The sequence below is a fragment of the Diachasma alloeum genome, unplaced genomic scaffold (genome assembly GCF_001412515.2).
Source record: "Diachasma alloeum isolate Michigan unplaced genomic scaffold, Dall2.0 Dall_scaffold_00208, whole genome shotgun sequence".
NCBI lineage: Eukaryota > Metazoa > Arthropoda > Insecta > Hymenoptera > Braconidae > Diachasma > Diachasma alloeum.
Genome location: NW_021680373.1, coordinates 845,822 through 871,674, shown reverse-complemented (window position 1 = coordinate 871,674; position 25,853 = coordinate 845,822). Strand labels below are relative to the sequence as shown.

Below are 25,853 nucleotides of genomic sequence, written 5' to 3'. Positions count from 1 at the left end.
AAAAAAAAATCATCAAAAAAACCACTTAATTTGTTTATAACTATTAATTGCACGCACTTACATAAAAAATACCACCGGATTCGGATTTCTCATATCCGAAAACATAAGAAAACACCTCAAAACCTTACCGCACTAGAAGTGCACACGGGAAGGGGGTATTGCGTGTGGACTATGTATCTTTTATCATAAATTTAACTTTTTCAATCATCAAATTTGTCAATTAAATTGCATGAATATTCAGTGTCATTTAAATGACATTTTGCCCATAATTATTATTTTTGTAAACATTCGTTGTTTCTAAATGAAAAATTGAAATTTTTTCAACATTTGAAAACCTCATTTTTTTAGGGATAAAATTAATTTTTGATAAAACTATGAATATGAATAAATTGCTTACGATTCCACACAAATGATTTTTATCATTGTTTATAAATTATTTACAGAAAATGCTCATAATGTTCAAAAATTGCACTTTTTAGTCATTTCATCAAACTTCCTCTAAAAGTGAACTCTATTTTTTTCCAGATTTTTTAAATATTTTCTAACTGTTCAATATCGAGATTCAAATTCTGACTTGTAAAGTTTAAATAATAAAATCATTGCAAAATATCCGGGAACTTAGGATCAAATGGGGCTCAAATGAAAGCTCTGATGTTCGACTTTAAAAATAGAAAATCATTTCAATGGAGAAAAAATAGCCAAATACTTGGATATCCTTAATGCCCATCAAATGGGGAAATCAAAGTAAACCCGAACCCGATCAGCGATAAAGTCCATTCCCTCCTTTACCGACCCCTCGTGCTAACGAATCGACGTAGAAACCTCGCGCGATCCCCACAAGTGATATCGAGCATCAGAGGGAGAGCGTGACGGCCCGAGTGCGCGGGTAAAACGAAAGAATGTTCACTTGGGCTAGATTTCTCTCACCTGCAGTTCCGCCTGGGACACGTCGATCTCGCCCTTGTAAACGAATTCAATGATAAACTTGAGATCATTGAAACACACGTCCTGGGGCATTATGATTGTCGGATGTTTGCAGGGATTCGAGAGCAGCAGCTTTTTGAAGTACGAGCTGCAGGCCGACAGAACCACCTGCGAAATCAAAATACCACGAGTGAGAATTCACCTCTGATTGTCCGGAGATTGTGGAATTACGTCACTCGTTGCATCCACACGCGATAAGACTTCGCGAGTCGAGATATCGCGAGATAGTCCGTGCAATATCTCGGTTTTCCCCATTCTCATAATTTATTTGCGAACAAAAAAATTGGAATTTCACGAGCAGTTCAGGAAGAATTTTCGGAAGAGTGACGTTAGGTCGACGATGGGTTTCATTCAGGAGAAAAAAATATCATCAAATGAGAAAACAGAATTAATTTTCAACTGAACTTCAATTTTTGGCCCAAAAATGCCCCGAATTTGCGCTCAATTAAAAATGAAAAATATGTTTAGCTGAAATTTCCGTGAAAATCATCAAATTTTCCGAGATTCGAACACGAAAAAAATTTGAATTTTACGAGCAGTTCAGTAAGAATTTTCAGAAGAGTAACGTTGGGTGACAATGGGTTTCATTCAGGAGAAAAAAAACATCATCAAATGGTTAAACAGAATTAATTTTCAACTGAACATTAATTTTTGGTCCAAAATTAAAAATGAAAAATCTGTTCAGATGAAATTTCCGTGAAAATCGTGAAATTTTCCGAGATTCAAAGACGAAGACGATTTGTAAAGCGAAAAAAATTTCCAATCATCTTCATAATTCCCCCCCGCCTCAACAAATTAAATGCAGCCTACCTTGTGCGCCTTTAGCGAGGCCTCATTGCAGGCGAGTGTGACGTCCACGAAGGCTTCAGTCTGAAGTAGTTGGTGAAAAACAGATGTCATGTTCGACTGGTAGTTGTTCCACCGCAGGCAGTAGTGCTGCCCGGCCATCCCTCCGCTGGACACCACCGGAACAATCACAATCATTAATAAATAAATCACGAATGACGTAATTGCTAATGAAAATACCTGTAATGAGTGCCGCAGTAGCGGGGAAATTCAGTCATAATTCATGAAGAAAAATATAAACAAAAGGGAAATAGCGGTGTGAAGAGCGGAAGTGGCATGCGACGAGCCCAAGGACCTAATATCCTTCGAAGGCTGATAAAGTAGGGAGTCCCGGTGGAAAGCTACCAGGAATCGATTAGCCAGGGTGTTCCACTTCCCAGCAACTTCAACTCTCTCTTCTCTCTCTCTCTCTCTCTCTTTCTCTCCCTCATGCAAATCCCCAGGAATATAACACGCAGGTTAAACACTCGTCACGTCCTCACGAGAATAATCACTTGCGGTCGCAGGATGACACGCTATCGAGTGCTTTATTCGTCGGGCGTTGGTCTTGTATCCAGCAATTTCACCTGTTCCCTGAACCGCTCTTTATCTTTCTCTATCTATGCGACACTTTATACCGGCTATTCGGCGTTATCTGTCCGTAGACACACGGACTTTTATCAGGTGCTTAGACGCGACAACGATAACGGACAGTCTAAGCTCCATTTTCTTCCTCTTCTTTTTCGCCCGCCGTTCCCTCCCATTCCGATCCCCGTCTCTCTCTCTCTCTCTCTCTCTGCCGCGACTGTTATTTTTTTTCCGGATGGTAATTTTTTTCCTCTTTCCTCTTATTCTCGACTTGGCGCGACTCGTTTCTCATTTTTTTCCCCTCCTTTTGTATCCGAACGTCTACCGACGTCTCAGAATGTCTCAATTATTCATTGCCAGGAGGAATTGGATCAATGACGCTTCAAACTGTGTAACTATACACTTTTTTTTGCACTTGTTCGTCCTCACCTCTCACTTATTCAAATGAAATTTGATTTTTATTTAAACGATATATTTTTCACTCTATTTGTGAAACGTCTGGTGTATCGCGAAATTGGGTTAACTGTATACTGTAGTCTTGATAACGAGAGCGAGAAGTGTTAACGACATCTCTCAACCTGTTATACTTCATCCATATCTTCGTGGTCTCTCGGTTTAATTTGTTTAAATTGTGGGTTTGAAAATGGAATATCACCGGGTCGGTTTATCGATTTTCCGGGCTTCTGAAATTCTCAACGAATTCGCCAATTTTCCAATCCCCCCCCCGGGGGGGGGGACACATTAACAATACATGGGAAAAATGTCTCTCCTGTGGCTGAAAATACCCGTGATTCTAGCAACGGCATTAATTTCGTTCCATCAACAAACATATTCTCCATAATGCGGGAGCACTCGCAAATCCTTTGTCTGCGTGGAGAAAGGAAAAAGGAATGGATGAGGGGAAGAAAATCGGGTGGGCGAAGGGCTTTCCGTTGGACTCGGTTCGACCCGAGAGGGAAAAAGCGAGTCATCCCTCTTCGTCTAGAGACCCAACTCCTTCGAAAGCAGCCCCTCCCCCATTCCTTTTTCCTCTTCTCTGCGAGGATCGTCTCGGGTTTTCCTCGCCCCTTTTATCCCCTTTTCCAAGTACAAGACTCTTCAACAAGAAAATCCGTGTACTCTGGTGGAAATTTTCGTCTGAAATTCCCAGTACTTTCGGAAATTTTTATTTAATTTGATTACTACTGGAGTTTCAAGGAATTTCGTCATTGAAAATTGAGAATTTCGGGGAAAAATCAAAGGGAACTGTTCATTTCAGTTGCATTATACCTGAAAATTAATAGAAAACTAGAGAATTCTGGTAAATATATTTTTGAATTTTTAGGACAGTGACACTGAATGCGATTTAGTGGGAAAAAATAATGAAATTTCAGATTTCAGTGAAAATTCAATGCAATTTCACTGAAATTTAAATGAATTAAGGAATTCTCGTCTTTATACTGTTTAAAATTCTGGAATTTTACTGAAGTTTCAGTGAAACGTGAAATTTCATGACTTTTTTTTCCCCTAAATCGCATTCTGTGTTAATGGCCTGAAAATTAGTAGTCAGTTGTCCATGAAATTTCGTTTTTTCTAACAGTGTCTATACTGTTAGAAATTTTTTGAATATTAAGTAATAGTTGCACTTGAATTCTCAATGTTGCGAATTTGAATTCAATTTAAGATCAAACCGTTCATGGAATGTATGGAGTCCATTTTCTATTTCAGATTATCACTGATATTTCAATGACATCTAGAATTTTAAAAGTCATTGGGAAAATTGAACATCACATCCCACGGAATTTTCAGTGGATTGAAAATTCTGGAAAAATGTTGCTTCTACAACAATTCGCATAAAAACTATTATTCGCGTAAAAAACTATTAGTATATTTTACTGAAAAGAATTATTATTATTTCAAATAATTGATTTTTCAGTTTTATAATTATTACTTTTCATTATTATGATTATTCGTATTATTATTAAAAATAAAAAAAACAAAAAATGCGAATTTGAATTTTCGTGGAAATTTTCGTGGATGAAAGTTATTGAAATTATTCAATAACTTTTATAACCACGTGGGCCTGAAAATTGCAATTCCATTGAAACCTCCAGAATTCAACTGATTTTCCAATAGCAAAATACACAAAAATTTCGTGTGAACGAGTGATTGTTAAAAATTTCAAGATTTTCCACTTAAAATTTCAGGAATAATATTCCAACAGTGTACAGCCCAACGAATTCCGAAAAAATATCCGCCGACAGCGGCATTTTTCCTCCTCACACTTTTCGTTAGTCTCTCTCTCTCTCTCTCCCTCTCGCGTTTCCTTCCGCCGTCTCTCCTTTCCCCCGAAAGCCGTGTGGGAGAGAGAAAAATAAAACGAGGGTCACGTGTGCACACATTGTGTCCGTATGAGTGCTCTTCCTCTTCCCCTCGTTCTCCAGTTACCATTTGCTCTTCGGACGTCCCTTTCCCATCGAAGCATCGCTCACACACATGAACGAAAGACGCTATTTTCTCGTGGCCCCCTTTTTCTGGGCTTCTCTTTTCTCTTTATCCCCCAGCACCTCATCCCTCCCTTCTTCCTCTCTCTCTCTCGCCTCCTGCCCCCGCCCCTGCGCCCCTCTGACCCCATCACTTCTTTACATCCTCTCCTCTCCTTCTTTCTGCATTACCAACTCCCGCAAAACTCCTTCATCCTTCATCCTCCCTCCGTTCTTTTTATGTATTTTCTTTTTTTAATACTCTTTTTATACCTCTTCTCGTCTGTCTTCTCCCCTCATTTCTTCCTTCTCGGTGGAAGTTTCCGAGGCCACGGGGCTTTACCTCCTCCTTCTATTTTTCATCCTTTTTACTCCCTCGTACATGCACCCTTTTTCTCCTCCTCTCCCACCCACCTCTTACTCCACCTACTCCTGACTTTTACGTTTTTCCAACGTTATCGACGTTCCTTAGCGCTTTATCTCTCTCTTTCTCATTCTCGCGTTTTTCCTTTTTTTTTTACTTTTACGAAGAGGGGGATAGCAACTGCGAGCTTAGTGCTTCTACCCTGCAGGGGATAGGGAGACTGGAAGGTCTTTCAGGGTACAAAACTCAAGCAAATATTCCGGGCTTTTCACTGTTCTGTTCTGTTATGGGGAGGGAAAGGAGTGATTTTTTGGAGAAATTGGGGGGCGGAAGTAATGTTTAATATTTTTGGAGGAAATTTCCAATTGCACTTCTTGGAAATTTTTATCGCAGTGAAGTTCCACTGCAATTGCAGGGAATTTCGACATTAAAATTCAAATTTTTTCCTTTGTATTCTCGCGTTTTCCCTTTTTTTTTACTTTTACGAAAAGAAGAATAGAAGAAGAATACTCCAAGCGAGAGGAAGGTCTTTTCCAGGGAACAAAACTCAAGCAAATACTCCGGGCTTTTCACTGTTCTGTTCTGTTCTGAGAAAAGATTGAATTTGTTTGGAGAAAATACGAGCAAAAGTAATGTTTAACATTTTTGGCTGAAATTTCCGGTTGTACTTCTTGGAAATTTTTGTCGCAGTGGAGTTCCACTGAAATTGCAGGGAATTTCGACATTGAAATTCATATCTTTTTCTTTGTATTCTCGCGTTTTCCCTTTTTTTTACTTTTACGAAAAGAAGAATAGAAGAAGAATACTCCAAGCGAGAGGAAGGTCTTTTCCAGGGAACAAAACGCAAGCAAATACTCCGGGCTTTTCACTGTTCTGTTCTGTTCTGAGAAAAGATTGAATTTGTTTGGAGAAAATACGAGCAAAAGTAATGTTTAACATTTTTGGCTGAAATTTCCGGTTGTACTTCTTGGAAATTTTTGTCGCAGTGGAGTTCCACTGCAATTGCCGGGAATTTCGACACTAAAATTCATCTTTTCATCTTTTTCTTTGTATTCTCGCGTTTTCCCTTTTTTTTACTTTTACGAAAAGAAGAATAGAAGAAGAATACTGCAAGCGAGAGGGAAGGTCTTTTCCAGGGAACAAAACTCAAGCAAATACTCCGGGCTTTTCACTGTTGTTCTGGGAAATATTGAATTTGTTTGGAGAAAATATGAGCAAAAGTTTAACATTTATGTTTAACATTTTTGGCTGAAATTTCCGGTTGTCCTTCTTGGAAATTTTTGTTGCAGTGGAGTTCCACTGCAATTGCAGGGAATTTCGACAATAAAAATAAAAATCTTTTGCCTTTTATTCTCGCGTTGTCCTTTTTTTTTACTTTTACGAGAAGGAGGAAAACAGTCCTTTCCAGGGATCTAAACTCGAGCAAATCTCCGGGATTTTCCCTGCTCTGTTCTGTTCTGCGCAAAAGGATTCTATTTTTTAAAAAGAAATATCGGAGAATGCAATAATGATTATTTTTGGCCGGAATTTCCAGTTACATCCCTTGGAAATTTTTATCGCATTAGAGCTCCACTGAAATTGCAGGGAATTTCAACAGTAAAAATGCAAAATTTTCTCTTTTTCATTCTCGTGTTTTCCTTTTTTCCTTTTTGAAGAGGAGAATAGCAACGGCGAGCTTAGTGCTTCTACGCTGCGGGGGATAGGGAGACTGGAAGGTCTTTTCCAGGGAGCAAAATTCAAACAAATACTCCGGGTTTTTTACTGTTCTGTTCTATGCACCGTTGACTTTTTTTTCTACTTTATTATTTATCATTATAAATTTAAAACAATGATTATCAAAATTTTGATAAATTCAATATCATCTATTCTATGAAAAGATAATAAGAGAGTGAAAATTTTGTAATCACAAGATGTTGTGATTAATTCTATTTTATGTTTTTGTTTTGAATTCAAACTTCCTGAATTGAATCCAAAAATTTACGTAGAGAAGAATAAGAAAACATTAATTGAATGATGCGTGTTAAGAGAGTTTATTAAATCTATCCATTTTCTTCTAAATTTCAATGGGTTTCATATTTTATTATTAATTTGAGAACGAAATGGGGGGCGTTAGACAGGATGGAGAATCCTATCAGCTGACTATTACAATCCTTTAAACGTACCATTTCTAACCATCTAATGGACAAATATTCCAAACCACGTACAGTAAATAAAGATTCCTCCATCCACATTTACCCCACATACCGCGGTTAGAAATAATACTTTCTACACGAGTGACAAACCATTCTCCCACTCGCCATCCGTCTCTCCCACTTCGTTAATTTTTTACAACTTCCAACTGCATCGGTGCAGATATCGCACAACTTTCATCCCGAGTTTTCCATTCGTCTTCGAATTGGCAGAATAAGTTTCTCGGTTCCACGGATGAAATGAAAATACATAATGAGGAGGGTCGAGAGTTTATTCCCGGGAGAGGATGGAATAGGTGTTATGGAATGGTTTTGGTGAATTTATATAAAAAATCATTGAAAAGTCAAGTAAATTGGGGAATTCCCAATTCATTGAATTTCATTCCTCTTCCAGTATAATATTTTAATAATGAGCAATATATCCAGAGAAATAAAACCGCAAACAAGAATGGGAAAAAAGGATGAATGAGGTGATTGGGGGAATATTTACCTGAAATTTCATCATTTTCACAACATGAATTTCTGCAGGAAGTTGTGCAGATTTCATCTACAATAGTTAATTTTTTTAATTTCAAAGATTTTTGTCATTGAAAATTAAAAAATTTATGAGAAAATTAATGAAAGCTATAAATTTCAGTTCAATTATCGTATACAAATGAATAAAAATAAAAACACTCCCACCCTTCGGGTAAATATATTCTTAAACATTCATCTCATCATTGAAAAGTCACGTAAATTGGGGAATTCCCGTCTTCCAGTTGCTTAAACGTTTGAAATTTACTGCAATACAATATTTTATTATACTGTCCTTCCCTCAATAAAAAAAGAACCTCGACCTCCGAAACACCTTATCGCCTCCAGAATCTTAATCATCAATTACTTTCTACAAACAGACCGAATAATAACCAATATTTAGAAACCTAAACCCGAAACCAAAAATAGGAAAAAAGGAAAGCGATGAATGAGGAGCAAAGTGGCCACGGAAGCGTGTCAAAGTAGTCCTAATTTCCGTCCTCAACATTGCCGGAGCAATAATATACCGTAAGGCATAACAGTACCGCTATGCATTCCCGTGGAGTCTGCCCTTCGTTTTCTCCGGGTTCTTCCTTCACCTCCTCTCGATAAACCCCACCGAGCAAACACTAGCACTCGAAGCGTTTCTCCTCGCGTCACGCGTAACATTCTCCATTTGACGCCTCTCACCTGTTCTCCTTCGTCGAAACCAATTTGCTTCATCTCCGATCATTCGCAGATAGAGAAGGAATGGAAAAACAATGATTTCGTAATGAAATATTCCAATCGCCGCGCGATACGCGGTCCCTTTTCCCGATGGCAGAGTAAGGAATGATGAAGAAATGTGGAAGAAGGGAATGATAGACGGAGAAAATTATTTGGTGAATTCCATCAACTCGTTGGTGAAATTCACCAATTAGTTGTTGAAGTTCAGTAACTAGTTGTTGACAAAAATGAATTTCAACAGCTAGTTGTTAAATTTCATCAACTAATTGTTGAAAAAAATTAATTATTAACCAGTTGGCTAATTTCAACGATTAGTTGGTCAATTTCAACAACTAGTTGTTGAAGTTCACCCACCAGTTGTTGAAAATTACCAAGTAATTGGTGAATTTCAGCAATTAGTTATTGAAATTCATTTTCATCAACTACTTGTTGTTGAATTTCAACAACTAGTTGTTGACACAAATGAATTTCAACAATTGGTTGTTAAATTTCACCAACTAGTTGAAATTCATCAACTAGTTGTTGAAATTCAGTGACTTGTTGGTAATTCATTTTTTTCAACAACTAGTTGATCAATTTCAACAACTGGTTTGTGAACTTCACCCTTTAGTTGTTGAAGTTCACCAATTAGTTGTTGACAAAAATGAATTTCAACAATTGGTTGTTAAATTTCACCAACTAGTTGAAATTCATCAACTAGTTGTTGAAATTCACTAACTGACAGGTAATTCATGTTTTTCAACAACTAGTTGATGAATTTCAACAACTGGTTTGTGAACTTCAACCTTTAGTTGTTGAAGTTCACCAATTAGTTGTTGACACAAATGAATTTCAACAATTGGTTGTTAAATTTCACCAACTAGTTGAAATTCATCAACTAGTTGTTGAAATTCAGTAACTGGTTGGTAATTAATTTTTTTCAACAACTAGTTGATGAATTTCAGCAACTAGTTTGTGAACTTCAACCTTTAGTTGTTGAAGTTCACCAATTAGTTGTTGACAAAAATGAATTTCAACAATTGGTTGTTAAATTTCACCAACTAGTTGAAATTCATCAACTAGTTGTTGAAATTCAGTAATTGGTTGGTAATTAATTTTTTTCAACAACTAGTTGATGAATTTCAGCAACTAGTTTGTGAACTTCAACCTTTAGTTGTTGAAGTTCACCAATTAGGTTTTGACCAAAATGAAGTTCAACAATTGGTTGTTGAATTTCACCAACTAGTTGAAATTCATCAACTAGTTGTTGAAATTCAGTAATTGGTTGGTAATTAATTTTTTTCAACAACTAGTTGATGAATTTCAACTAGTTGGTGAAATTTAACAACCAATCGTTGAAATTCATTTGTGTCATCAACTAGTTGTTGAAATTCAGTAATTGGTTGGTAATTAATTTTTTTCAACAACTAGTTGATGAATTTCAACAACTGGTTTGTGAACTTCAACCTTTAGTTGTTGAAGTTCACCAATTAGTTGTTGACACAAATGAATTTCAACAATTGGTTGTTAAATTTCACCAACTAGTTGAAATTCATCAACTAGTTGTTGAAATTCAGTAACTAGTTGGTAATTAATTTTTTTCAACAACTAGTTGATGAATTTCAACTAGTTGGTGAAATTTAACAACCAATCGTTGAAATTCATTTGTGTCATCAACTAGTTGTTGAAATTCAACAACAAGTAGTTGACAAAAATGAATTTCAACAATTGGTTGTTAAATTTCACCAACTAGTTGAAATTCATCAACTAGTTGTTGAAATTCACTAATTGATAGATAATTCATGTTTTTCAACAACTAGTTGATGAATTTCAACAACTGGTTTGGGAACTTCAACCTTTAATTGTTGAAGTTCACCAATTAGTTGTTGACACAAATGAATTTCAACGATTGGTTGTTAAATTTCACCAACTAGTTGAAATTCATCAACTAGTTGTTGAAATTCAGTAACTAGTTGGTAATTAATTTTTTTCAACAACTAGTTGATGACACAAATGAATTTCAACGATTGGTTGTTAAATTTCACCAACTAGTTGAAATTCATCAACTAGTTGTTGAAATTCAGTAACTGGTTGGTAATTAATTTTTTTCAACAACTAGTTGTGGAAATTGGCCGACTGGTAAATAATAGATAACAACTAGTAAATAAATTTCTCTGTGTATGTCGAAGGGTTGTTGCGGGAGGAAAAAAAATTATGTATCGTGGGGGGAAGAAGAGATATATATACATATATTGCGCAGTAGAGAGCTCCCTGTACTGTGAAGGGTGACGTGATCTGGCGCTCAAGGTCGCGCGTGTTAAGGCACACTGCAGAGAGAGATGGTGTTTTGGATGATACTGTTTTGGATGAAGGCGAGGGTGTAACAAGGTTTTTTCGCCTTTGTTCAAACCCCTTTGCCAGGGGCAACACGGTGCTTGGGCTTTCAGTGGGTTACTGGAGGCATTAAAATAGTAATGAATAATAGGAACAAAGGAGAAGGATGAGATTGCATGGAAGAATACAGGGAGATGTATTTTTCTTGATAAAGTGAAATGAAAAAATCTGATTGAGACTAATTTATTGGGAGATTGAGTCGAGAATTGATTAATCCATTTCAATTTTCAACGACTATTATTATTATTATTATTATTATTTGAAAATTATCGCACAGGATTTTATTCACTAATTTGATATTTAAAAAGTATTTAATACAACTTAAAAAATATCTTTTTTTTTTACACGATTATAATGATTTTCAAAAATTTTAACTGAAATTCTAGTGAAAATTCCATAACAATAATAATTTTCACATATTTCTCTCTTCACCTAGAACTCCAAAAACCCCAAAAGAAAAAAAAAAGAAAAAACATGAGAGTTGGAGAGATTTTTCTTCGAGTGAAAAATGAAATTTGAGATTTATTCCCCATTCCCAAGATGATTTTCTGTTCTGTTCTGCACCCGTTGAGAAAGGAGAATTTTTATCTCCGTGAAAGGATATAGAGGAAACGAGTACAGCATGCCGTGTGTATGTGTGTGTGTGTGTGCGTGTGTGTGCGTGTGTGTGTGTAGAGTGGGTTGGCAGGGAATAAGAGAAGAAAAGGGGTGGAAATGGGTTTCTCTCGCAAGGGGTTCCCTAGCTTTTCTCGTCTCTACGAAGAAGGCAGCCCCCAGTGAATCCGACAGTGAGACGTTGCGTCGAGGGAAAGAGAAGAGAACGAATAGGAGGGAAAATGCAGAGACGTATATAAGGGAATAAGGGAGGACCGCGTGTGCGGGTGGGTGAGAGCGGACGGTGGATAAGAGGAGAGCTCTCTTTGTGAGAAGCGGTGAACGTAGGCGAAGGGATGAAAGCGTAGGATGAAAAAGCTGGGGGGACAGATGGCCGTTATACCTACACGGACAATGAGAAACTCGAGAGATAAGGGGGAATGCGCAAGAGCACGAGAGAAGAAGGGAAAAAAGGTGGCGAGGGAATGGGGGAGAGGAGATAAAAAATAGAAGAAAAAGAAATCGAAAATTTCGTTTGATATTTCCCCCCTCCCCTCTTTCTTCTGCTATTGCGATGAGAAACCCGAGGGGGAGAAGGGAAAATGTCAGTGTTGAACGGGTTTCCCTTGCCTCCTTTTTTTATTTTTAACACTCTTCTTCGTCTCAGTTATACCAGGATGTGGGTGGCGGGTGAAAGGCGAGAGGTGGAGGAGGGGTTGCCCGAGAGAGAGAGAAAGAGAGAGAGAGAGAGAGAGAGAGAGAGAGAGAGAGAGAGAGAGAGAGAGAGAGAGAACTGTACTATACCCATATTAGACGGTCTATGAGCAGAAAGTAGGTGGGAGAGGTAGAAGGATCAAGGATAAAATGAGAGGTAAAAACTTGTCTTGAAAGGAGAATAAAAAATATTAAAAAACAAGTGGAAGATTGCTCTTGTATTGCATACAGTGTAGTTATTTTTGCTAATAAATTAGCAGTATGCTTCTGAATGGTTATTTTGCACATCATTTCCTTCTAGCATTTATAATTAATTGTTTATTTAATGTTACTAAATTGAGTAAGATTTTTTAAAAAATAATTTTGTCAGATTTTCAACTTAATTGAATGCTACCATCATCATTATTCTTGTTATCCATTTCTTCTATTCAACCGATTGTCTTTTTTACAGTTCTGTCTCATCTCAGCCCTGGGATGAAATGTTAATTGAAAATGGCTTTTTCATCACGCTGTGACGAAAAGTGAACTTTTCGGCACGCTCCGCGTGCCTAAAAGTCCAATTTCCGCCACATTGTGATGAAATAGTATATTTCGATACGAGTGATACGAGCTGCCAATCACATGAGCTGAAAATTCCTGTCTCACATGTGTCGAACAATAGTTTTTGACAGTGATGTTACGTTCAACGAGTGGCGAACTGTGCCTTTTTTCGTTTACTAGTAAACGAGAAGACTTTTCGTTTACGAGTAAACGAAAAGGCACTTTTCGACACGAGGTGAACGTAGCAGCAGTGTCAAAAAATATTGTTCGTAACTCGTGAAAAAATGTTTTTTAGCTCGTGGGATTATATCACGAGCCGAAGGCGAGTCCCACTCGCCAAAAAACACTTTTTTGCACTCGTTACGAAATATACTATTTTGACACCGCTGCTACGTTCACCCCGTGACGAAAAGTGTCCTTTCGTTTACTCGTCTTGAAAATCATCTCGCCTCGCCTGACTCGCCTTCGGCTCGTCCTGTAATCGTATGAGGTTCGAAAAGTTCTCCACGGCCGCGTATCGAACAACATGTTTTATCATTGGGCCTCGTTTCGCTCGGTTAAATCGCGGTTCATCCAAAAATTAAATTTGAACGATTACAAAGCCTCCACTCGCCAGCCAAAAATACTCAATACCGAAATGAAGGCGAAGAGTGGAAGTGAGCAAAACAATTTTGACATTGTTACTTTTATCAGGGGGTCTTATTCACCAATGGAATGAAGGAACCGGAGGGACATCCGGATGAATAACGGTAGATGTACCACTATTGCACGTAAGACGTAGAGGTGGAGGCGAGAGGCAAAAAAATACGAGAGGAGATAAAAGTGTCGGTTGCGGAAGGGGGCGAGGGGAATCGAGGGAAAGAACCAACAGAACAGAACAGAGTATAGGATGTTGGCGGAGGGGAAGAGGGGGGAGGGTGGCGGGGGAGAGGGGACAAAAGAGAAAATGACAGAGACAAGAAAGGCGAAGCTAGAGAGTCTGATACACATCGCGATTCGATTGGAAATCCAAGAGATATGACTCAGTCCCTCGATTTTCCTTCGTTAAACCTCAGCGTCCCATCATTTTCATGCATTATTCATTGATTTTTTATAAACAAATTGTTGGAAAAAAAATTGTTGGAATGGAGATTTCACGAGGTGGAGGCCTGTGAGCGAGGTGAGCGAGCAAGGCCAGGCGAGAAGGAGCAGTAAAATTGTGGAGAATGTGTATGTCGGGCCAGCGGTACTGGCCTAGATTCAAGTCAAGACCTGCTTTCTAGGCAGCATTTCTCTTTATCACCACGAGAGAACGCGGGCGGTATACACCAGGGGGGGGGGGAGAANGGGGGGAGAAAAGTTGTGTGAATGCCCAGTGGAAAATGCATATGCGAGAATCAAAGGAGAATATTTCATTGAAACCTCAGCTCAATATCAGGAGTAAATAAAAAATAAAGAGGGAAATAAAAAAGCATGATGAGATATTTTTCCTCTCGCTTCAGTGTCGTATTCTGCGTTTCTGTGAATTATCCGATGGGTCGGATGCAGGAGCTGGGAATAATGAGGGAGGAGTGAGCGTCAAAGGCGGGAGAGAAAAACCTAAAAACATGTTCCCATGAAATTTCGCATTTTTGCATTTATAAAGGGGTTTTTTTCTCATCGGCGAATTTTCAGGGGAATGTTCCGAGACATTATCATGAACATTGGGCTGTCATCACCTCATTCGCGAGGAGCCCTGGGTACTCCCTGAAAGCCCGTTAATTACCGATTAATTGAATGAAAGTAATTTGAATTCTCGCGCGTCATCCGGTACCTCGTGTCCCCTTGGCTTTTAATACCAAAACAAATCCACGTTCTCCCCCATTCGCAAACTGTCAAACCCGCAGTGACCAGTTAAAGCGCGCGCCAGTTCGAGGTTATAATGTCACATTCGCGCGATTTCACGCAATTTAATTTCCCTAAAAATCGACAACAATTGACACTGATAAATCATTAACTGTTTGTTGAATTTCTCGTACCTTACCATGACCCCGGTGAACAGTCAGCTCGAGTGCGAAACCGTGAGGATGAACAGTACCAATTCAAAACATTTGGGGCCCGATGGGCCCGCTCCAACGAACGTCACCGAGCGATATTAAAAATCCAATGAAATCCAGACAACAAATCGACACCATCAGCAATAATAAAGTCCCAACATTCACTGAATCAGTCTATTTCACTGTTAAAAGTCAACTGTCATTCCCTCAGTCTCCCATAGTCACGAAAATAACAATGACACTCGTGACAGCTGTCAATCGCGCAGTAAAAAGCCCGCGAAAGCCCGGATGAACCCTCTAATCGATCCAATGACCACCGAAAACTCGACTTTAAACCAAATAAATTATAATCAGGATTGATTCTAGGTGCAACGCACACGCGACGCGATACCAGCGTCGAGTGGTTGTGTGTTTTAGCGCGCTGCGAGGACTCGCGGGTTGCTGGTATGATTTTTATTTCGTACCAGGCCGGGGGGGGGGAGGGCTTTTGCCGGTGGTATACGGTCGCAGCAGCGCAGACGAACGGTGGCGCAAAGCGATTAAGCGATTTTGTTGTGGACCTCGGTATTCCTCTTCCTCTCGAGCCGCGGCGGCGGCGGGGGGGGGCTCTCTCTTCCCGGCTTTCCACTTCTCCCGCGCGAGAAGCTCCTTTCGCCTCTCCCGCGGGCTGCGCAGGCCACCGGGAAGTGGCGATTGCGGGGCTGAACGGAAACCAACGCCTTCCCCCACGCGCACCGCTGAATCATCGGGGGCCAATGGCACGCGTGGACTACTTGTTGAGACAGGGCCGAGGCCCGACATCTCCGCGACATTTTTCCCCCAATTTTTCCGCGCAGGAAATATTTTTTTTCCGCCTCGTTCAATTTCTTCAATTTTTGCGTTGAGCTTTGCTCTGGGTTTTCCGGCGGATTTGCGATTTTCCGGGGTTGAGCCATCGCTGGCGACGGACGGGCCCCGGGGGGCTGGGTTTTTTGGCGCTTGAGACGCCTCTGAGCCCTCTCAACCCCACCGCGTCGCATAAAATGCGCAGAGACGCTTTTGCGGTAACACTGCGCCGCGTCTGCCCACTCGGGCCTTCCCGATATTCCGTTCAGCCGTCGGCTGGCACTTCGGCATTCGTCGTCGATCGTTACGCACAGGAGAGACCATCGCCATTGTGTAAAAAGCATCCACGACGCTCGGATAGTGCACGCTGAGGGACCGGACTTTTCACCGGAGCGCGTAGTTTTTCCTTCGAGAATTTTCCTCTTGTGATATTTAGACTGTGCCAACATTAGGTGAGTTTTGTCATTTGTTTAGTAGATTTTTACGGGGGGGCTTGCGGTCGTGGCGACTTGTTTTCCGGGGATTGCGGCTGTTGGGAGAGCCGTGGCGTCCCTTCTACCTCGGGTTTTCCGGTGGTCGTTATTTGGGGAAAATTCAGTTTGCGGGGGCAATTGACGGTTTTATTGGGGTCGTCGGCTTTCTCCGGGGGTTTTCAGGGATTTTACGGGGGTTTCCGCAAGTTGGGGCTGGGGAAAGCCTTTTCCCGTCGCGCTTTTGCCGAAAATTTTCGCCATTTTGTACTACCGAGGCCACATCGGCCGCCATTACTGTACGCCGATCGCCGTTTGCCTCTACTATGCAAATCTTCGGAACGAAATCTAGCGACATGTGATTATTTCTGCATCGGTCTCCGGGCTTTGTTATTTATTTTATGGGCCGAGGTATTCAGAATGGATCTCTAATTCTGGGAATTCTTCCGACTCATTGAATTGTAAATACGATTTTTTTTTTCTTCCGAGAAAAACCAACGCTTTTGTCAAGTTATTCTCTTCCAAGATTTTCTCTTGTTTTTTTATTTTTTCGTGAAATCACCTCAAATTGGAATTTCGTAAATTATTTATTAGAATTAAAAATAAAATATCCAGGTTTTTTTTATAAATAAAATAATGAAATATTGAAATTTTGAGAATAAAAAAATTTTGTTTGATTATCCGCAAAAATTTCATGAATTAAAAATTGAATCATAAATTTCATAAGCGAGCAAAAACAAAATTTACAGATTTTTTTCTTCAACAAATAAAAAAAAAAGTTAAATAAAAATTGCAAAATCAAAATTTTACTCAAATTATTCGAAAAAATTCAATTCACGAAATTTTCTCGAAATTTTGAATAAAGTGTTCCCCAGGAAAAAAAAGCCGGGGCAAAACGGGTAGTACTTGTGCCGACAAGTACAAGCGGCAACCGTTGCGCTGTCGTCGGTTGCCGGCGTTGCCACGGATTTTTTCCTACGAAAAGTGGCGCGTCGAGAGGGGGGCGGAAGGTGGGGAAGGAAGGGTGGTGGGGCGAATCGGAGCAACGTTCAACGTACGTAAGCCATTGTCGTGAAGGGCAGCGGTGAAAGAGCACACGTCGAGTTGGAAGCTTTCCCCAGGGTGTTGTTTCTAGTTCTAGCGTCTACCTCGTTTGTGATATTAGGACTTTTTATACTTGCAGAGCTTGGTGAGTGTAAAAAACCATTAAAAAATCCCCGAAAGCCCGGAATTCCGCGCAGAAAGTTCCAAAAAATTCCGTGGGAACTATCGATCCGGGAAAGCGTTCCCCCCCGCGCGTCCCCAATTCTCAACTGTCGAATTTCCAGTTTTTATCGTGAAGTTTCGTTAGCGATGCCCCATTAATAGTCCTAACGTGACAAACACGATGAAAAAACGATGGAAAATCGCGAAATTGTTGACTCGAGAAATCGATAAAATCCGATCGTCTGAGAACTCGGAATTTCCACTCGGCTTTTCGCCATTTTGTACGGGCACGACCCTGTTGTCGGCCATGTTGGGTGCCCCCGTTGCCGCTTTATTCCAGGGGAGTTGCGGTGGAAAAGAGGGGAAGTGAAGTGGCCTGAGGGGGCGGGTAGGGGAAATGCTGAGTACACAAAACCCGAGGTGTTCCCCCTCGAGCAAGAGGTGCGCGCGCGCGCGCGTTTCTGTGTGAGTTCCCCCCTATTTCACATTTTTCCGTCCACATTTTCTCGTCTACGTGCCCAACATCATGCAACGACTGAACTCACTGAACGGAGAATAATGATCCCTCGATACTAATGTTTTGTTTTACTCGTTCACCTCCGTGACGCAATAGCCGCACGAGATAATAATATAAATAGATTATGCAATCGTTCGTTTCAGCGTTATCACTGGGGTCCTCAGCATGCATGATGCCCCACCTCCCTGATCAATGCTCATCGCGTTTGCGCATTTCGCGAGTCGCTCAATTGATTTCGCGTCCCATCGGACCTCTCCTCCTTGAATACTGTAGCGAAGGGGTAAAACGGTTTTCGTCAATTTCCTCAGTTGCCCAGTTTTCGGTGAATATCTCGAAATCTAAGGGAGATATCGAAATTTTTGTGATGACCTTTTCTGTAGAGAAAACGATTGGCTACGAAAAATGTCATGATGAAAATGTTGATACCTCCCTTAGATTCCGAGATATTTCTCGAAAACTCGCATAAGGGCTAAATCTACCGGAACCATTTCACCGCAATCGCAAAAACGCGTTCCCCTCGCCCTGTGAAAGCCCCGGGGCCGACGCCACATGCCCCCAGCCCTGAATAACATTCCCAACATTACGTTTTCTCTCATTGGATTTCTCTTATTCTCCGTTTTTTTTCTCTTCATTTTCGGCTTCTTTATTGCGCAGCTGCCGCTCGAAGTTTCCACGATGCGCATGGGGCGAATATCTCGAAATCTAGGGGAGATATCGAAATTTTTGTGCTGACCTTTTTCGTAGCCCTCAATTTTCTCCACAAAAAAGGTCATAACGAAAATTTCGCCATCTCCCTCAGATTCCGAGATATTTCTCGAAAACTCGGCTAAGGGTCAAATCATCTACTGGAAGCGTTTCATCGCTTCGCCGCCGAACAGATCGCCAAACTTCACAAACGTGTTCCCCTCGTCCTGCGAAAGCCCCGGGGCTCGCCGCCACATGCCCCCAGCCCTGAATAACATTCCCAACATTTCGTTTTCCCCCAATGGACTTCTTTTATTCTTCGTTTTTTTTTCTCTTCATTTTCGGCTTCCCAACGCGCCGACGTTATTGCGCAGATGCCGCTCGAAGTTTCCATGGTGCGCATGCGCAGTGCTTGCGCGTCGTCCTCCCGCATCATCCCCACCATTTGGGTTTTTCGTTACCGTTAGGTAGGACACGCACAAAGGAAAAGGCCAGACCATCCGGACGCGCTTGCATCATACAGCCATTTTGGAAGCTTGGGTCGCGTCGTCAGAGCTTTTACTCGCGTTATTAATTCATTTTCCGAGTTATTTGGGGTTTATTGCGGTGCTAATGCAAGCCTTAACGAGATTCAGGTAGCACTGAAGAGATTAATCAACGTTTCTCGTCGGTTTTTTTTTGTTTCGGAATAATAGAAACGAGGGAAACTATTGAAATATGGAGGACGATCAGCAGTTCTGCCTAAGGTGGAACAATCACCAGAGCACGCTCATACAAAACTTCGACACACTCCTGGAGAGCGGCACGTTGGTCGACTGCACCCTGGCGGCGGAGGGGAAGTATCTAAAGGCTCACAAAGTGGTCCTCTCCGCGTGCAGTCCATACTTTGAGGTGAGTTCAATTTTTCATCAATTCATTTCTCATTTATTCCTGAATTAATCACCTGAGGAACGTTATAAACTAGCCCGAACTGTTCACGATAAATAAAGCAATGAAAAACGAATTAAAATGCCATCAGGGGAAATTAAAATGCCGTCATTAAGGCCCGGACACGAAAGTTTAACGTAAATTGAGGTTTTTTTGAGAGTCAGAGAGTGGGAAATGGTGAAAGGTTGATATAGCGGTGGTATTCCACTTCTTTGTCCCGCTGGTACGCCAGGAGTTAGATCAATACCAAATAGAGAGGATGAGAGAGATAGAGGTATAGATGTTGAAACAAGATGGCGGTGGATTGTGAAGAGGTATAGAAATTCATGGCTGGGCGCAGATGAGGAGAATAACAGGGGTACAGGGAGGGCGATGAAGGGGGGCAAACCCAAATCCCCTCCTGGTTTCTCCTGATCAATACAGGGAAAGCAAGATGGCCGGTTTCCAGGGCACTCGCCCTGGGATGGGATGTTGAAGTTTGCAAAGTCCTGGGGGGGAGGGGGAATTCGCGGAGTTTTCCGGTGTGGGGAGATGGACTGCTGGGAAAAAACGGAATTTCAGGGAGAGTTGAGGAGGGAGGGAGACGCGGATTGAATCCGATTCAGAGGGAAAATCGCGAATTTGCAGATTTCATTGGAGATTCAGCGGAATAATGAATACTGCGTCCATATGATTTTTTTAGAATTCTGTGTACTGCGATTATTCGTTTGTATCTGAAATTACTTCGGCGACTCGATCATTGCATTGTTGGGTCAATGAAATAGTTTCATGAATACAAAGTAATAGAGCTGTACTTTAAGGATATTCAAGTATTTTATAGTTTGGTACAGATTACACTCTAGATTCAACCATTTTTTATCATCAAATTTGTCAATTACATTGTGTGAGCCAAATTTGAAAAATATCGTGAATTTTCACTGTCATTCAAATTACATTTTGCGTAGAATGAATTTTTTTAAACATTAGATGTTTATTAATAATTTAAATTGTTCAACTTTCGAAAATCTGATTTTTGGAGCTTGAAATCGATTCCTAGTAAAATTTGGAGTATGAATAATGATTCTTATGGTGGAAAATTAATTGTTTGTAAATTATTTGTAGAAAATGCTCGTAAGTTTCAAAAATTGCAATTTTTTAATTATTTCGTCAATTTTCCTCCAAAAGTAGACTATAATTTCTTTTATTTTTAAAATGTTTTCTAACGATTCAATATCGAGATTCAAATTTAGACTACAAACGTAGAAAAGCGTTTTACGGAAGAAAAAATAGCCCAAGTACTTGGATATCCTTAATTTATCAAATTACGGGTGTTCCAATGATCTTTAATGGGAAGTTCCTTGATATTTCAGTGGAATCGGAAAATTTAGTAAAATTTTGGATATTTAAATTTAATGAACGGTATGAAGTAGATTGAAATTTGCGAACAAAATCGTGAAGTCTCAAATTTTACTAGAAATTCAATGAAATTCTGTATTTTTTCGCAGTAGGAGAACGAGAATTTCCCACCTTGCGTGAATTTTCAATCGAGACTGAAATATTCAGAACCAAATGACGCAGAATTTTCCATCAATTAAAAACTTTAGAATATATCCATTTGAATTTTCCTGATTTGTATGAATTTTTCATGGAATATAATCATTGAAATTTCCCTCAAAATCTACAATTTTTAATCATAAAATTCCGTTAAATTTTGGTGAAACATTGCAAGCAGTTTTTTGAATAGGTTCTTTCCTATCAGGCATTCCAAGTAGTTGTCTGAAATTCTAAGCCAAAGAATTCGAACACTGAATGAAGACTAATGGTTTTTTTTTGTTTCTCTATGAATAGGGCCTTCTTAGCGAGCACTATGACAAACATCCAGTCTTCATCCTCAAAGACGTCAAGTTTAAGGAGCTAAAGGCCATGATGGACTACATGTACAGGGGAGAAGTTAATATATCCCAAGACCAATTGGCAGCACTACTGAAAGCGGCCGAGTCTCTACAGATTAAGGGCCTCTCAGAAAGCAAGACTGGCGGTACCAGCAGCAGCAGCACCAAAACAGACACGAGACAGAAAACAACACAACCGCCTGTATTGTCAGACATTCCACATGCGTCTTCCGGTCTCACAATTGAGAAGAACAGCAAAGTTCCTAGGCAGAGTGTAGCACATGTTTCAGTTGCTGATGTACCAGAGGACTCGGCCAGTCCACAATTACCCAAAGGCGTTTCCTCCAGGTAAAAATTGTTGACAAATACTGATACTATTCCATTCCTACATTTTGTGTTTTTCTAATTGTCTTTTATCTCGAAAACTATTTGTTTTAAGGTAAAATGCATTCAGACCTTATTTGTAGCTGACAACATTTTCTACAAAAAATGTCTTCTGGTATTTTTTCCTAAAATGATTCGTTATGGATATAATTTGACTTTTAACAAAACACAAAAAAACGATTGAAGTTTTAACAATTTTTTCATTCATTAAAAAAAAAATATTGAGGCTTTTTTGTAGCTGATAAAATTTTCTACAGAAAATGTCTCGATATTTTTCTTGATGAGACGAAAAAAAGTTGATTTTTCATTCAGTTAAATTTGACATTTTTATCAATTTGGAATTAATCTCGGATTAAGTGGTTAAAAAATGAATTCATAAATTAATAAATTGATTAATTTGTCATTACAGGGAAGGCTCCCAAAGTCCTGTTGCCAGAAGGAGAAAGAGAGTGAGAAGAAGAAGCGTTGGTGACGACAATTCAATGGATAATCACGAGGCATCAAACTCTAGTGACTTACCCCAGCAATTGGGAATAACGTCACTTGGTCTTACGCCTGTAGGAGATGACAAGGCACACTCAGAGGCTGGAGATGGCGTCGGCAAGTCAGCACTCATGACACACCTGACGAAACCCGCCGACGACATGCACCAGGTAAATATCTGGAAATCTCTCGAATCCTTAACCAACGCCTAATAGAGATCTGCAGTAATCAGCCGTTTTCTTTCGCTCGTTGGAAGATAAATTCGTGTTATTATCCTACTGTCTCTGTCGAAAATTCTCGTGACGTTGCAGTGTGGAAAGACACGAAACAATTCCTCAACCTGATTAAAAAACGAACTCGTCTAATCAATTATTGATTTATCTTTTCAGATTCCAATGGAAAAGGCTGAACCCACAGATAACCTGATTGAGCCAAAGTCCGAGTACCTGGAGGACCCCGAGGAGAGTGTTGAAGACTTGACACTGGACGATGACATGAATGACCTCAATGAAATGGAACAAGATAATAACAGAGCTGGACCCTCGTCGCACGACCCAAGTCAACATCCTGGTGAGTTTAATCACTCCTCATTCAACCCATCATTATCAGTTCCACTTTCATTACAAAATCGCGTTGGGTTTTTATAAATAACATAACGATGGCAAGTAAATCGAATAAATTGATAAAAACTTGAAAGCAAAAATAAGAAATTAAAATCAGATTAGGGAATCTTCAATGCAAATACAAATGTTTTGACCCAAAAAAATTATCAACAAATTTTCAATTGTGAAAATTTTTTAGAATTACAAATAATAATAAAAACTAAGTTAAATTCCAAAAAACATTGAAGAAGTTTGGGGAAAAATCATCAGGAAACATTTCATGAAAAAAGATCGTCTAGACCGACATAATTTATCAACTGAATAAAAAAAAAATGAAAACTTGAAGTATTTGCATCAAACAAAAATCCTCAATTGCAAAAAATCCTCTCAATCGTCGAAAAAATTCGTGGCATTTGCAATTTAACAAATTTATCAACCAAATAAAGAAAAGAAACTATTGAAGCTGAAGTATAGCATGAATAACAAAAAATACGAAGGGAAAAAATAGTTTTTGCGTTAAAAAATGGCAAAAAAAATTTAAAAAAAAGCAAAAGCAACGAGTAACAAATCGGAGACTAGAGTTTGGGTTTCCTCGTTGCAGGTGGGGGGGCGCGGTCAACCCAGGGGGCACCCCACTTCGTCGATTTTAAAAAGAAGAAACCGAGAATACCGCGTCCAGAGGTCGATGTTGCCTCATTATTAAAGTCTCTCGCTAATAAACAGGGTAGAAAGTATAGTTTAGACTCGGTCAAGATGTCACTCGATGCTATACTCCAGCAGGGGGTTAGCACGACGCAGGTGTCTGAGATGTATGGAATTAACCGTTCGACATTGCAGTTTTATCTCAAGAAACTTAATGTGAGGAGGCGACGGATGCAGTAGTTTACATGAGGGTTCAATGGTCTTTATGAACTAAACGTGATAATTACTATTCTGATTGAATTTCATTAAATTTCAAATATTATTGATGTTCAATGCCCGGATAATTTAGAGTTCCTGTGGATTTTTATTAAAATTTAATAAAAACTATTGGACATATGTTTTTTTAAATTTCAATTCATGAGGAAAAGTCGATTTGATGTCTTAATTATAGATAATTTATCGATTTTTCGTGATAAAAAAATTCCACTATCACTTTTCGTATTTTATCATTCTATTCAAACAAATTTCATGGAAAAATACCAATCTCAGGCTGTGAAATAATTTTTCTCTCGACGAAGAAATAATTTATTTCATAATTTAGGATTTCCGCGATTTTTTCCTTTTTTAATATGAATATTCAACACATGATTTTTGAAATTCAATTTAAAGGATAAAAAGTCCATCCGATGTATTGATTTAAATTTTGGTATTTTATATTTTATGAAAAATACCAGTTACAGCCTGTGGAATAATTTTTCTCTCGACGAATAAATAATTAATTCCATAATTTGGAATATTTGCGATTTTCTCCTTTTTACTGTGAATATAGAATGAATAAAATTCAACTTCTCAAATTCAATAACCGACGAAAAGTCCATTTGATTAAAAGTTTCATATTTTATAATTCACAAAAAAAAATACCAATTACCGGCTGTGGAATTTTTCTCTCCGAAGAAAAAAAAGTCTAAAATTGTAAAGAAATGATAAATGTTCCCCTTATACGTGTGACGTACAGTGGATTGATTTGCCATCGTTATGTAATACCTCCACGTTATGGAAATTACTCGAATACATTGAATAAACGTCTTGCCACGTCACAAAAACGATAGGCCAGTTTTCACCGCGGTTTCCCATTTTCCCCCTCAATCAACTCTCGTGTGTATTTCCTCGACTGATTTGTGCCTTGGATTTTGTTTCTCTCTCCCTCGGGGAAACAAATAGGTCTCGCAGCGTGGCACGTAACGGGTGATCGAAGTAATGCGGGTGGCGTCGTGGGAGCGGTTGCTGGAGCCCCTGGGGCTAATGACGAAGTTTTCCTAGCTGCCCAGGAGGCCGCCCAGGCCCATCGCGACTCTCAAGGTAGGCTCATCCTCATCATTTAACAGTCGCCGACGTAAACCGTAACGACAGGCACTTTGAACTCGTCACAAAAAAAAATCTCAATTCATTTTTCATAATTTTAAAAATTCAAATTCACCCAAACATCCAAAAAATCCCAATCACTTCTACTAAAAGATCATTGCGATGAAGATTGAATCATAAAAAGTGCTTACATAAATGAGGAATTCTAAATTAAAAAAAAAATTATGAATAAAAAAAATTGAAAACTTGAAGACTAGTCCTTAAAATAAATTTCGTTTAGCTCATGACTCATTTACTAAGCACTTCGGTGAAAAAAAATCCCAATGCCGGATGAAAAAAGTGCCTATTGCGCAGGGTTGCGAGGCTTTTCATAATTTCACTGTCTGGCAACATGGCTCAACCGTGATCTCGGTGTTCAAGCGTGGCACGGTCTCTGAAAGAGCAAGTATATCTCATCAAAACCGTTTTTATTCTTTACTTTTCTTCATTTAATCCCCTCCACGTAGGGCACGTAGTCACTGGTTTTCCCCCCCAATCTCAAAATTTTCATCCATTAAAAAAAAAACTCGTGATGCAAGGCCGAGTCGCTCATTTCCAAATACAAACTAGAAAATTTCTCGGCCTTTCAACGCGCAAACACCTCTCTCTCCTCTCACTCGGCGAAAACGCCCTCCAGCTCAGAACGAGCCTCTTGAAAACTCCGTGGGCCCCCCGTTACCATGTGAATAAAAAAATCAAAAGCAGATAAATTCTCGTGAAATAAATTTCCCCCCGGACGCCTGTCGAGAATCGTTTCTTCGTAGTCAGCGCAAAAGAAAAAATAATGAAGGATTGAAACGGTCAGAAATGAAAAGGGGACTAATGAACTAGAGAGTTTGCGAAAAAAAAATGGGGGGGAATGAGGGGACCGATTTGGTCGAGACGCTCCCACGAAAAGTCGCTGGCCTTGGGCTCCATAAAGCCGGCTTAGCCCCCCCTCCCCCCCCCCCCCCC

The 25,853-nt window shown here is 39.6% G+C and overlaps 2 protein-coding genes across 52 annotated transcripts in view; one reads left to right on the top strand and one right to left on the bottom strand.

The window, feature by feature from the left end:
• LOC107036326 overlaps positions 1–15,280 on the bottom strand; it is a 38,819-nt gene extending 23,539 nt beyond the window's left edge. For both annotated transcript variants that reach the window (XM_015254240.2, XM_015254242.2), the window contains exons 1-3: positions 14,870–15,280; positions 1,795–1,939; positions 928–1,092 (exon numbers count right to left, since the gene is read on the bottom strand). In XM_015254240.2, coding sequence (XP_015109726.1) covers positions 928–1,092; positions 1,795–1,939; positions 14,870–14,877 — 318 coding nt within the window. In that variant the 5' untranslated portion in view covers positions 14,878–15,280. The remainder of the gene's footprint in view (positions 1–927; positions 1,093–1,794; positions 1,940–14,869) is intronic.
• Positions 15,281–15,976: 696 nt separating this feature from the next.
• LOC107036283 (longitudinals lacking protein) overlaps positions 15,977–25,853 on the top strand; it is a 131,114-nt gene continuing 121,237 nt past the window's right edge. For 48 of the 50 annotated variants that reach the window (XR_001460780.2, XM_015254110.2, XM_015254149.2 and 45 more), the window contains exons 1-6: positions 15,979–16,164; positions 19,285–19,480; positions 21,344–21,735; positions 22,181–22,424; positions 22,644–22,824; positions 24,720–24,857. Coding sequence is in view for 49 of the 50 variants with exons in the window: in XM_015254110.2 (XP_015109596.1) it covers positions 19,307–19,480; positions 21,344–21,735; positions 22,181–22,424; positions 22,644–22,824; positions 24,720–24,857 (1,129 nt within the window). In the remaining variant the exon portion in view is untranslated. Of the gene's footprint in view, positions 16,165–19,284; positions 19,481–21,343; positions 21,736–22,180; positions 22,425–22,643; positions 22,825–24,719; positions 24,858–25,853 lie in introns of all 50 variants that reach the window. The other 2 variants (XM_015254107.2, XM_015254108.2) reach the window with 2 other exon arrangements.